Raw genomic sequence first — 13,907 nt, forward strand, 5'->3', positions numbered from 1 at the left:
GGTGCACTGTGTCACTTTAGCAGAGAGTGCTTCTACTCCTCTGCTTTGCCTCTGATATTCCACATTCTGGCATTAAACTTGTCACAGGGATAATGTGTTTACTTCACCGTGTTCTTTTTGCAGCAGATCATTTTGCACCTGTGATGAAATGAAGCTAAAGACACTGAAGTGACATGATGGAACATTCAGGCAAAGTGAGACCGTTTCCATGGAGACGAGGAGGCAGACCCCCCCCACAAACATTTCAACATGCAGCGTTAAATTGTGACTTTATTATGTATTGAAGAAGCACAGAGGTTAGAGGTTTAATCCCAGCACAACCAGAGCACACAAGCTTACTGTTGTGTCTCTGAGCAAGACACTTCAGGCATTTCCTTTGTGGTGTGTGGTAAATGGTGGTCATTGTTAGCAGTATTTATAAGACTTCCATTGAAAAAGACATACATTTTTGTTTGAAAGTTGTTTTTGTTTTTTTAATTTCAAACAAAGTCCAAGTCTAGTGTAATGCTAAACAAAACGATATTCACTCCATCTCCATCTAGAACAGAGCTTGATTAAAAGAACTAAATATTTAAGCCTTAGTTAAGATTATACAGACTTAAAATAAATAGTTCAAAAAGGTCCTGGTTCCAATCAAAAGTTTATTTGCAAAACTAAGTCTTGAAAATTGAAATTACATCAGAAAAAACAAGTGCACATAAAGTGTGACATGTGACAGATACAAATGAGGCATTCAAAAACATCTGGAAAAATCAGCAGAGAAGACCAGTAAGACTTCAAACACAGCTCAGGTTAGTTTAAGTTAAAATCATTTCAAAAGGACACACAGTTAAAAAGGAAAAACATGAAGAAATGTCACCAGGCAAAAGAATTCATTAGAACTAGAACAAAACATGTGCATTTACAGCTTCACTTAAATAGATCAAACACTTTTCATTTACAAACTATTAACACTGATGACACAAGAGACTGTTACAACAGGGCTGCACGATATGTGCAAAAGTGACATTTCAACCGCTTCACACCTGATTTACACCTAGTTTAAATTGCAATAAGTCTTTTCTGATGCCTGCTCGTCTCCGTGAACACTTTAGAGCTTTTCCTGGAATGCTCCACAGTATGGCATTAAACGTGTCCATGTCCACTGATACAAGTGAGTGAAGCCACCAGGTCAAGAACTGTTTAGTAATACAAAAACCTGTCATTAAATACATGCACCTTTAATACCATACTATGGAACATTTTAGATAAAAACATCTCCATGGAGACAAGCTCATGACCAACTATCCACCAGAAATGTGACATAGTGCCCCTTTATGGAGTTTAGACTTGCATTAGTCCTGGTTTAGTCTTGGTCAAGTTCTGATTTATGTTTAACCAATAAATGACAAAATATTGTGACTGAAATTTGAAACACAATTATTTAAAGATGCACTATGTCACTTTTTTGTTTGCCACTATGGAGATGTAATCTGTCGGCAGCACCATGTTTGTTGAGGTTCATTTGGGAGCTTTGCCTTTGGCTTCCGCACAAACTTCAGTGTGACTGGTCCGCCTGATTCTCCGGACAGCGGACACAATCCAAGACGGATTCTCTTGAATGTGTGAACTCACAAACAGAAGAAGAATCCATCTTGCTGGACAAGGTTAGAACATTCTAGGCAATTTTCATTCATATTTAATAAGTAAATAAGTAGTTTTGTCAAAATTTAAATGTCAACATTGTGTGATCTCAATTTTCAACATAATTACTAAATGTATTTTTCTAATATCACGCAGCCCTATTAAACAGCTTTAATAAAATATAATATAAAGTAAATTTAAATTGCAAAGACTGCACATTTTAACACTATTGTTAACAAACAGGCATATTGTTTGGCCAGATTTTCTCAAAAAATAAAACTAACAATTAAAAAAATACAAAAACCGTCAGATTTAAACTTTTTCCTCGTGTACATAATCGTATGCTAAGTATCTGTTATCTAATGTATCACACTCTGCTAATCACAACACTGAAAACCAGAACTGGAGTAGGAATCACATTGCTAAAAGTGGAACTACATGGCAACAAGAGAGATTACATTAAGCAGTATTTACAAGACAGCAGTCATTTGGCATTCCCCTATATGCACTGTTAGAATGGCTCAGTTATATGAAAGGCCCTGTACCCAATGCTGAACCACGACTGACAAACATGCTTAAAGGAGCCATTACCTCATTTTATCATCCATGTTCTGATGGTGTTTTCTCATCACAAACAGACCTGGGGGTATTCCATGAAGAAAGCTAAAGCGAAAGCCTGACTTATTCAGCCAATCCAGGCTTATCAAAGCTTCAGTTCCATTCAAACAACGTGACTGCACTAACAAACACCCAGAAACACACCTGGTCAGGACCAGACTGTCAAGATTATTTTAGCTCTGTCTCCAAGAACATCTAAAGAAACAGTTTAGTCAAAAGTTTCAGCATCACATATCTGTGTCAGAACACCGCTAGGTCTGATACAGTTTAAACAGTCACATTTAGAATCATGTGTCGCTTGAGTCCATATGCTGCTACACACGGGACAAATGTGTGTAGACGCGAGACACACGTGTGCGTGGACGCTGCACTCATCAAAAAGGCACAAACCATATAAAAGCCTATGACCATTACTTCATTCATATGATGTTGCACATGTGTCTGCTGTGAGGGGCAGTGCAGCTTTTACACACACAGACGCTGGTTTGGACTGAGGATGACTGTGGGTTCTGTCTGTTCTCTCCTTCATCACGTCTGTCTCTCTCTCTTCATTCCCTCGTCTCTCGCTCGCTGTAAAACATGTCTGCACGGATTTTTTTTTGTTTCTTGTTAGAGAACATGGGAGGTCTGTTCCTTTTACGCACAGCTGAACCTAAAGCTCCACAAGTACTACTGCGCTTCGGGAAGGGGTCGGGCAACTTCATTCCCAGAGCAACCAGGCTCCTCACTCCACAGCAGCCTCCACTCTGTCCATGGAGTGACCGGGAGGAGTTCAGTTCAGTGTCCTATATCAAACTCTTGTCCGTGCACTGTGGTTCCTCTCCCATTTAATCAGATCATGAAAAAAGTCACACTTTGAGCCCATTTTCCGTGATGTAATTGCTTCATTGCTCTGGCCTTCTCAGAGTCACTGCGAGCACAAAGCGCAGCTTAAACTTCAGGCCTGAATTAGCTTTGCTCAGACTCAGGCTTATTTCTGTCATGGAATGACTTGAAGCTTAAGCTGGAGGTGGAGCTGGTTTTAGCTCAGGATTTCAGAATAAGTCTGGACTTGTTAAGAGACTTTGATGGAAAAGCCCCCTGGAGTTGTGTTTTGTTTCATTCTTATGTTTAACACAAACCCTTCATAATTACATTACTACATAATTCTTCTCTTAGACTAAAAACAATCTGTTCCACCTTGTGATGTCATGTGGTAATACAGGAAATGCTCCACACACCTTCACTAGAATCATTTGAATGATTTCAGTCCTAGAATTGCCAGTCTTTAGTGAACTAAAGGTAAAAGGAGCTGTTCACTTCATGACATCACAAGGTTGAAAAGAGCATTTTGAGCTTTGGAAACAGCCAGACTAACAACAAAGGATTACACAGACCTGTGTGAATGAAACAAAAAACAACTCTAGGTCTGTTTTTAGGAGGTAACAGCGTTATAACACGTCTTAAAGCTCACAGGGGTCTATCAGACCTTTAAAGTGCATACCACAGGTTTTCAGGCTCTAATTCTGACTTGGTTTGGTGGGACAGGTCCTGTGGTGAATATTTATCAGTTTTACATCAATTAAGTGACATAACTATGGTGTAATTTGGACAAGTTTTAGGCCCTTGTTTACATTAAGGTTGCTAGGGAGCAGTTATGGACCTTGAGGTTTGTCATATCTGCTGCCTGTGTCCAACCAGGATATAACAAAATACACATCACCAGAATCATCACAAGATTATTGAGATACATGTTTCATAAAATACTGTTGGCTACATTAGAATGAAAGGAGTAGTATGCACTTCAAGTTATGTCCAACCATCATAGAGAAACTAAATATCTGGAATAGTCAGTCAGTTGGTTCCACATGATTCTGATCTGACAGATAAAAAGTGTGGACACACCTAGTTGTTTCTTTACAGTTGTCACCCAATAAAATGCCAGTTAAAATGAACAGAAGACATCATACAGAATGATTCTGGGCTGTTTCCTGAGCTAGAACTACAAATCAGGTACAGGGCCTTCAAGAAGTGGAAATACAACATCTAATCTTCAAAACTTCCGCTAAGAGTCCCCATGATAACAGATGTGGAGATAGGTCATTTTATGTCATAGTTCTGAGACTACTTCTACTAGACCAAGACCAGACCCAGCCTAGACCCAGGACTAAAATCAGCAGTAAATCCAGGACTGAACCAGGTCTAAACCAAGCAAAAACCACACACTAGACCAGGACTAGAGCAAGGCTACAACACCATAATTGAGTAAACCAACCAAGTGCTAAGCCTGGACTGAACCAGGTCTAACTCCACACTAGACCAGGGACTGGAGCAAGATTAAACCAGCTATAAAGCCAGAACTAAATCAGGTCCAAACTCAATACTTGGGCAGGACTATCAGTGATTCCTGTACATTTGACTTGGGGTTCTGTCACACTGACAGCAGTTGTTGCACCAAACATTTCATTGAAACCAGAAGCTCTTAGTTGGGCTTGTTTTTCATTGGTGTCACAGTCACACTCGGATCTGCATTAAACCACTAAATCACTGAGACTGCCTCTTTTTTGAGCTCTTGGACCGCTTGACCAAATGCCAAACTCTGATACAGTAGGTCCAAACAAAATGTAAGGATACCAATTATTTCATTTCCTGTTTGTGGTGAGTGAAGAAGACATGAGGCAAACCTCGAACCGAGGCAAAATGTGGCCCAAGTAACAGTGGATCGATCAAAGGAACCAGAACTGATTTAATGAGCCATTCACAGGTTCAGTGTAGCGGCCGTGTGGACTTAGACCTGCACAGCTTCATCTTTGAGACAAGCATCTGTTACTGGCAGGATCAACCAGGTCGCCCTGTGTAAACACTGGGTCAGCGGGCCCCCGCGCCCTGGTTAAGGGCTGTGACGGGGGTCGGGGTTGGGTCTGGACACTTGGTGGTCCATAGGTTTGTGAGTCAGAGATTTCCGGGGCAGGGAGAATCTTAGGCAGGATTCGAGAAACGTAAGGTTCATAGAAAAATTAGGGACTGGCCTATGCCGTCCATACCCCGAGGAGGGGCTCCATGAGAAGGCCACTGAGTGAGACAGTGTGTTTCAGCCTCACTTTTGCGAGGTCTGGTGTACGGGAGAGCCTTGCGTCCCCGAGCCATGTGCAGTGGAGACCGCTGTGCACAGGAGTCTTGGATGTACATCAGTCGGACTAGTTGTGGTTGGTGTGAAAGCACCCTTAGAACAATTTCAAGTCTTAGTTGGAATTTCAAAAAATGTCACATGGAATTGAATATTTAGTCATTTTTTAAATTCAAATTTGAGCTCATGTTTGATACTGGGGACCACATTAGCGGAGGGTACAGTCTTAACTCCTTCCTTAAAACGTTACTAAAAACAAAACAAAAAATGGAAAACTGCCTTATTTTTACATTTTATGTCAAATATTTTAGCCCTGAATTCACGTTGGACATGTGATCTACAGCTTCAACTACACTGAGTAAAACATGGCACCAATGAGACAAGGTTTAGAAGCCCTATATTATGCTAATTAGCTATGGGATTTCCTGAAGCATAACTTGGAAATTCCTCAAAGACTTCCTTGCGCCATCTGCTAAAAATTTAAAGTTGCACTATATTAACTCGACCATGAACTTGCCTGACATGTTCCATAGTATGACATTAAATTTGTATATTTTACTTTTATTCTATTATAAATGTATTTATTGCTAAAAATATCTTGATAAACATACATTCTTACTGTAAGCCTTTCCACAGATCTGACCTGTAACCTGACCTGGTGGCAGTACCTTCATGTTTTCTTGGAATTAAGACACATTTAATGTCATACTGTGAAACATTCCAGGCAAAACAATAACATCTCCATGGAAACACGTAGGTGGTTACTTAAAACATCTTTAAATTTGTTGATACACAGTTCCTGCAGATGCATGTGATGGCAAGTTGAAAAGTAGCAGCTTTTATGAAGCTAGAAACAGTAGTAGAGAACATCACCATGGAGGAGCTTTCAAGATTACAACTTTCTAGACTATGTAGGATTCCTGAAACAAAACACAACTCTAGGTATGTTTTTGATGAGGAAACTATATTACAACATGGTTAAAACTTCAAAAACTCAATTTAGCATAATATAGGCCCTTTAGTTGTAACCATAGACACTTTTCTTAGCCGTTTGGTACCACACATGCGAGGACTTCTCAAGCAGGGACGACGGAGATACTCAGATCAAGGCTGCGTTTAATACCACAAGTTGTACTCTTGGTATAGCAGGATCCTTTCATGCAGACGTACCTCTCCTCTCGCAGTTTTTGGACAAAGTGCGATGGTGTCCTTTGTTTCTGGTCCAGTTTTTTTGCCTGTTCAGGTTGAGTAGTTGAGCTAAAGCGTGCGTCTCTGCTCGTGTGTTACCAGTGTAAAGTGTATTGGGTGGATGGGGGTGGATTGGGACTATAGGAAAGCACTGGGGTTAGCGCGGGGGTCCTTCTGGTTTCTGTAGCGAACCGCGAGCCAAACTCCCAGAATCTGTCAATGAAAAGCACAAGACGAAAGGGAATGTAAGAACTGAGTGCTGAAAGAGTCAGTTTGTGTAAATGAAATGCTGAAGCATTTGCCTGGTGCCGTTCACATTACCAAGTGCTGCTTTGCAGCTGTCATCAACATTCTCTGGAGTTGTGTTGCTAACTGTAGGCTTTGCTCTGTCTGAGGCTTTATTAGACTTTAACCTGTGCTTTATTTTAACACAATCCGGCCATAAAGAACTGACTTAGCTGAAACTACAGCAGGTGAGCTGATTTGTGCTGTTAAACAAGTCTCTCTCACATAAAATTACAGTCAGAAGCTAGTTAGCATTAGTCAATATTTTTTTATTTTTAAGGACACTCATCATTTTTGTTGACAGCCAAACATCTAAACTGGATCATGAACACTTGGATTGATAACAGGCTTCTGAAAATGTGTTGGTTAAATCCATTTTTTGTTTTTCTTAAAACTTTTGTGCGCATTGTTTCATCATGGTGACTACTAAACCATCAGATACTCAACACCCCAAACGTGATGTCACTGTTAAGTATCAACAGGTAAGACTGATGCATTTGGAAAGCCAGTTCCTCCTACTTGTGTCCTAGACGTTTACAAGTTGATATAGTAACAGAATGATGGAATATACAGAAGACAGCTCTTGAATATTCTCCTATCAGTCACTACTTTAACCTGAGATGAGATTGGCGCTGTTTCTCAGATCTCTGGGTTCTTTTTTTCCTTTTTTTCAAAACTGCACACATCCGTCAGTCTGTGTACTGACCTCTGTGAAACTGAAGAACAGTCCCACTCCTCCCAGGATCTTCAGAGCTTCTGTGGCGTGGTTCAACATTTTCCCTCCACAAGTCGCACAGTCGTTTTCCTTTTTACAAAACTGAAACACACACACACATTAAGAGTCATATAACATTTACTTTTATACAGTGTGAAACTGCATCGGGCTCATGAGCTGATACTTTATGGCTGATGTCATCAACATTCCCTCTGGGCATGACGCTAACTGTAGGCATGCTCTGTCTGAAGCTCTGCTACTAAAGTTAGACTTTAGCTTTGTTTTAACACACTTTGACCGCAAAGAACTGATTTAGATGGAACTCCAACAGGTGAACTTGTGCTGTTACACATGTCCCTCTCAAATAACATTCTGGTCACAAGCAGGCTAGCATTAGTCAACAGTTTTTCAGTTGGACACTCAACTTTTTGTTGAAAATCAAAAACCTAAACAGGACCATGAACACTCATGTGGATCACAGATTCCTGAAAATGTGTTGTTTAAATTAGTTTCATATTATTTCAGACATTTTTGATAGTGTTTGCTAATGACACTATGGCTAGAGGACACTATGGTGTATAGCCCAACTGGGCCTGGTTAGTATTACCAGGTGCCACAGTAGAAGGCTATGAGGTTATCAAACATGAGTGGAGGGGTGCGAGATCATTTTGCAAAATAATTTACAAACTAGAAAAGCACTCAGAGAGCGCAGACCTCCGCCAAGGACTACAGTCCCCCTCATATTTATTGTGTTTTCCATAAATATTTGTCTCGTATCTTTCAATTTGGACTATGAAAGAGGATCCGATTGTCCATCCCTGAGTCAAATTTCATGGGGTTTGGTCAATAATTAACTGAGATATTGAGAAACAAAACTTTTGGCCCCATTTACCACAATGTTAACTAAAATTTCAAAGTGATCCAGAATCCAGGATTTCTTCCGGATCACCCCCAAAATGAAATCAGTTCTTCCTTTTCACATTTCCAACAAATCCTGAAAATTTCATCAAAATCAGTCCATAACTTTTTGAGTTATGTTGCTAACAGACAAACAAACAAACAAACAAACAAACAAACAGACAAACGCCGGCAAAAACATAACCTCCTTGGCGGAGGTAATTATGAAGACTGCCTTTAATGGTTTTTTTTTAGGGTTGGGCAAAAATAAAAAATCTCAAGCGCACGAGTTCCTGTGATGAATCATATTAATCACATGTTATGCACAAACCCCAATAATGAATTCAAAAGAAGCACATAGCACATTTTTATTGGAAATGTAAATGAAAGTGTCGTACAATTGTTGTGCAAACAGCATTTCTTTATACAGTAGCAGGACACTAGTCTGTAAAGTCCATACTTTACATACTTCCTCTTTGGAGAGTGCAGTTTGTCAGTTCCTAGAATTTGACTTGCATTGAATTGAAAAGTAAAGGGCATGTGATCAGTGTTTAAAAACAAAAGAGAAAGAGAGAGAGAGAGAGAGAGAGAGAGAGAAAGAGAGAGAAAGAGAAATTTATATATATATATATATATATATATATATATATATATATATATATATATATAAATATATATATATAGAGAGAGAGAGAGAGAGAGAGAGAGAGAGAGAGAGAGAGAGAGAGAGAGAGAGAGAGATTACGGCTGGTCAAAAATGTAAAATATTAATCACATTTTTCAGTGAGTAATACACACTACACTAGTAATCATTTCTAGATTATTGTTATAAACTTGGACTGATATTTCTTGGGTTAATATAATGGAATAGAAATGGACCAATGGCATCTGGGTAAATCAGTGACTCTCCCTGCAGCACTGAACTAAAGATACACCTGCAGAGCCTTCGGTGGCTGGAACGAAGTTTGAGATTGACAGTTGTCTGAGCCAATCATACTTCATTGAGTTATGGGCGGGATCATATCATGAAATCTTCCGGGCCTTCGCAAATACCCTGTAATAGCATTATGTAAGTGAGACTGCACCAACAAAAACCACACTGGACACCTCTGTTTGGACGCCTCAGGCGCGTCTGGAAGAAGGAGAAGACAGAGAAAGACCCGTGAACCGGAGTACGTGGTCCGGTCGCAGCTAGGAGCCCGCGGAAGCTCAGAGCCCATGGTTGGTCCGGCCTGGACCCACGGAGGCTCGGACACATTGCATCTCATGTGGTCAGAAAAAAGTGTGAAGAAAAGACGTCAAACTTAAAGAAATGCTCGTGGTGGACTTTTTCAAAATAAAAGCAATTGAGCAACAGACGTTTACAATAAAAAAATAAAAAATAAATAAAAACATTAACGGCGTTAAAATAATTGTTGGCGATAATGAATTAATTAGTGAACGCAAAATTTACGCGCCTGGCCCTAATATAGATATATACATACACTCACACACACAGAAGCATTATCTTTGAGTAAAATAAGGTTCAGTCACATGAATAGTGGGGCCAGCAGTAAAGCCAAGTTCTAATAGGATGAGATGTAATGGTGGTAACTCACGGCGGGACAGCTGGCATAGTCCGCGTCGAAAGAGGTGCTGGAGTTCTTAAAGAGCCCACAACAGTTGAGCTGCGTCTCCAGGTCCATGCGGGTTTTGTTCTGAAGAATACTCCACGCCGAGCTCAGCAGGGCCTCCTGGGGACAGAGGAGAGAAACATGGATTTAACATAATAAACATAATAGTAGTATAGACCGCAGAGGAGTGCTCTTACCTGCTGCCCGCGGTTCATGGCCAAACAGGAACAAGAAACTCCAAATTGGAACAAGAACACAATAAACAGGATCACCATGTACTGGAGAGAAGGTTAAGGAAATTATTCATGTTTTTTTTCCATCAAAAGAGTTATTTTGTTGAAAGCACTGCTCTGAGTCATAAAACCTGCTTTCTCAATTCATGGTCAGTTTTGGAGTCTGGGTATAAACATGGCATTACATTAGATTAGGATTACTTCAGCACTCGTTCAATAAATAGTTTGAACCCTTTTGTTATTACCCGATGACATGAACCAATGAAGAAAGAAACAAGCACAAAGCCAGGTATGTTTTTGGTCCTGTAACATTTGTCTTTCCCATTACAGCTCTTGAAGTGCCTGTTGTGTACCATCTGCATCTAAATATAAACTGTTACATTGTCAAAGAGAAGAGTGGTTAGCATGCTAGTTAACATTACTATGATAACAAAACTGAAATCATAAAATTCATCGTGGTGAATAATTAGGATGCTCTGAATGCATTTTTACATTTTAAGTCAGTAAAAATAAAGTGTAGTGCCTTCAAATAAGGTATACAGAAAAACTTAAAAAATTTATGAGAAAATAGAGCAGACCCAAATAAAGGATACAAAGAAGAGCATGACTTGGTGGTGGTGAATGGCTCCGATCAGCCCCACAATGGCAATGAGGAGCAGGAAGAATCCCACTGCGATCACGCCTCCGATGATGTGGATACTGGAGACCAGACCGAAGCCTTTTCCCCAGGCCGCTACTCCAATCAGCAGCAGACCCACCAGCTACAGGAGGGAGTGAGGGAGAGGGAGGGAGGAGAAAGAGGTGAGGAGGGGGCGAAAGAAACAGGGAGCAGAGGAGGAAAAAGGCAGGAGGTGGGGTAGAGGAAAGAAGGAGAAAAGAGAGGCAAGGGGGGAGAGGGATGAGATAAGGGGGATGGGAACAAGACACAACTATTACTATCAGGTGAGTGGTGGTGGTGATGGTCAGATGAACAGATTTTGTTGCTGAAATAAATTCTATATGCTAATTGCGACCAATGAATTTCATTTTAGGATCATCTTAAAGTTCAAATGATGAGGCTGAGTATGTTTGAATTGAGCTGACAGATTCCTCTTGTTGTTGTGGCCAAACAGTAAGTGGTTTCCATGACAAAGCACTTTTCTACCTCTAGACAAAGGATTACCACCTGATGATGTAAGGACGTGGTCGCTGGAGTTTTGAGCTCTGGAGAGAAACAGACTAAACATGCAGGACATCTCAAACTTAAACAAATTAAATTAAACAAAACATAACTCCAGCTATATTTTTGATAAAGAGTCAAAATTATAACAGCTAAAAATGTTCAACACGTCAGCAGCATGTAATAATCATCTTTCGTGTTGAAGCGTGATTTTCCGCTCCTCTGGCTCCACAGTGACTCATGTCTTACATGACACGGGCCTCTCTCACAGCACAGATCTGTTACATCAGAGTCTGACTGGGGCCAGAGCTGCACCGGGGTCAGACACACGCAATTATTCATCAATACACTTCTATTCAGAGACCATCACTTACTTTCTGAATATATTTTAATTCTAAAAGCATTTAAGTAAAATGTAGGTGATGCTGCAAGGAGAAGTTACAGGCCACGTCTGTGGAGAGGGGAGTCATAGCAGTTACTCATAGAAAGAATGGATATTTTGGTTGGACATATAAATTGATGTAAGACTATTTACTGGTTGGGGTTGGCAGGTCAGCCCAGAAAACCTTATAATATTTGAACTTTTAATTATACAAACTTATTCTGTAGTTAAGTTACTTGATGAATAAATAACAGCTACTTAACACATTAGGATCAGTTTGGTTATTTTTGTTTTCAGTCTCTGCACTGGTGTGTGTTAATATCAGCAGACAGTATAGTACTGATGTCAGTATCAGAATGAAAAAAGATCAGAGCATCTCTAGTAAACTCATTTTTAAGCAACAGGACTGTTCCTCTAGTACTGTTTAGTCACTCTTCACACCCACTATGCAGACAGTCTACACTCAGTCTGTTTAAACAATATATTGATTTACTAAAGTATCACTGATTAGTGTCCTAGACAACCAGATTTGTAAACAGAGGTGAGATAAACACAGACAAATTTATCATTTCACAATTGTTGTTCTGGAGATATGCTAAATTAAAATACTGAATATGGTCTATTATTAAAATGATTAAAAAAGGCTGCATAAAGGGATGATTAAAAAAAAATCTAAAAATATATATAATAAAAATTTCTATTCATGTTTTGAGCAATACTTTAACCTCTATCCATCCATTTTCTTCGCATTATCCGGGCCCGTGTTGAATAATACTTTAAACTTAGTTCACATATTGTAAATTGAGAGAGAGAGACATTAGGCACAATAACCCTATAACCTTATGTCCTGTCAATTATCAGATCATTTTGGGCATTTTTTGTCTTCCTTATGATCTCTTGTATATAGCAGAGATTATATATAACTTTATTTTTCTATTTTACTTTGGCTTGTACATTTACGTTTACATATGTATGTTTTATTTGACACCAGTTTCTTGCATGCATCATACTCCTTGTTATTATAGATGTATTGAGATGTATGCTTGTCTAAGTCTCTAAAGTAGTTTTCAAGTGTTCAACCCGGGTACTAGGGTTAAATTGTAAAAGAAATGTTGAATTTTAAAAATTAACAACAGACATCTAGATCCCCAAAACTCCTTTAATCACTAACGTTCTTTGCTGCACCACATCAAAATCTTAATGAGAAAATAACAGGCTGATTCACACCCTTTGGAACAAAAGAGCCAGGAAAACAACGGACACCTCTTCACTATCACTATTACTGACACAACAACAATTACACAGGTCCACACGGTGCACAAAACAGCTGCTTTAATCATAATTTACTATTTTCTTTTACATTTCCAGCAAGTTATCCTACTATCTTCGTCTTTAGTTTGGTCAGCAGATTCCGTGTTGACATTTCACATGACTACCACAGCTAACATCAGATCACCCGCACTGGATTAAGTATCTGAACATCAACTATAGACGTAGTGAAAACTCCAGCACGCTACAGTTACAGCTCTGTCGCTGCGCTGTTAAAAAACATCAACATTACACAATAGGACAGCCACAGCTGAGAGCTAGCACAAGCCTTAGCATGCTACTGTCAAGCTAAGATACTACATCTACAGAACTAGCTCTTCTACGACTCTAGATTATAGTCTTTCAACAAACTGTGGGTCAGATTTCCTCATAAATACATACCAGGAAACGGCCTGCTCAGCTGCGTGTGAGATAAACGTAAACCACTCATTAAATCGTGAAAGAATGAAGCCCGGATTGATGCTAACAATGCTAATGTTGCTAGCTCCGCTGGCTGCGCGGAGCTTCATGCTTCAGCTCACCATATAAACCACGTTGAGGGAGCACAGCGCATTTTTCGAGCAGGTGAAGCCCCCGCAGACCATGTTTGACCCCCGCAGTGTCCGGCCCGGGCCCGTGTCGCGATAGAAGCCGGTGTTTAAGTGAGATTTTCCCCGCAGATTGAGAGACTGAAGCGCTGTTGCGTCGCCGCCGCTGCTGCTGCTGCTGCTGGTGACGCTGCGAGGCGTGTCTGACTCTGATGACGTCAAACGCACGCCA

General features: G+C 40.0%; 1 protein-coding gene across 1 annotated transcript; it reads right to left on the reverse strand.

The window, feature by feature from the left end:
* Nucleotides 1-621: 621 nt before the first annotated feature.
* On the reverse strand, nucleotides 622-13,870 carry tspan31 (tetraspanin 31). The gene is made up of 6 exons (XM_020942005.2): nucleotides 13,670-13,870; nucleotides 10,872-11,039; nucleotides 10,243-10,323; nucleotides 10,031-10,165; nucleotides 7,527-7,637; nucleotides 622-6,748 (listed from the first exon to the last, which is right to left on the reverse strand). The coding sequence occupies exons 1-6, from the start codon at nucleotides 13,730-13,732 to the stop codon at nucleotides 6,674-6,676; spliced, it is 633 nt and encodes a 210-aa protein (XP_020797664.1). The 5' UTR covers nucleotides 13,733-13,870; the 3' UTR covers nucleotides 622-6,673.
* Nucleotides 13,871-13,907: the final 37 nt, after the last annotated feature.

Source organism: Boleophthalmus pectinirostris, unplaced genomic scaffold (assembly GCF_026225935.1).
Source record: "Boleophthalmus pectinirostris isolate CB_2022bp ecotype Guang Dong unplaced genomic scaffold, ASM2622593v1 HiC_scaffold_8, whole genome shotgun sequence".
NCBI lineage: Eukaryota > Metazoa > Chordata > Actinopteri > Gobiiformes > Gobiidae > Boleophthalmus > Boleophthalmus pectinirostris.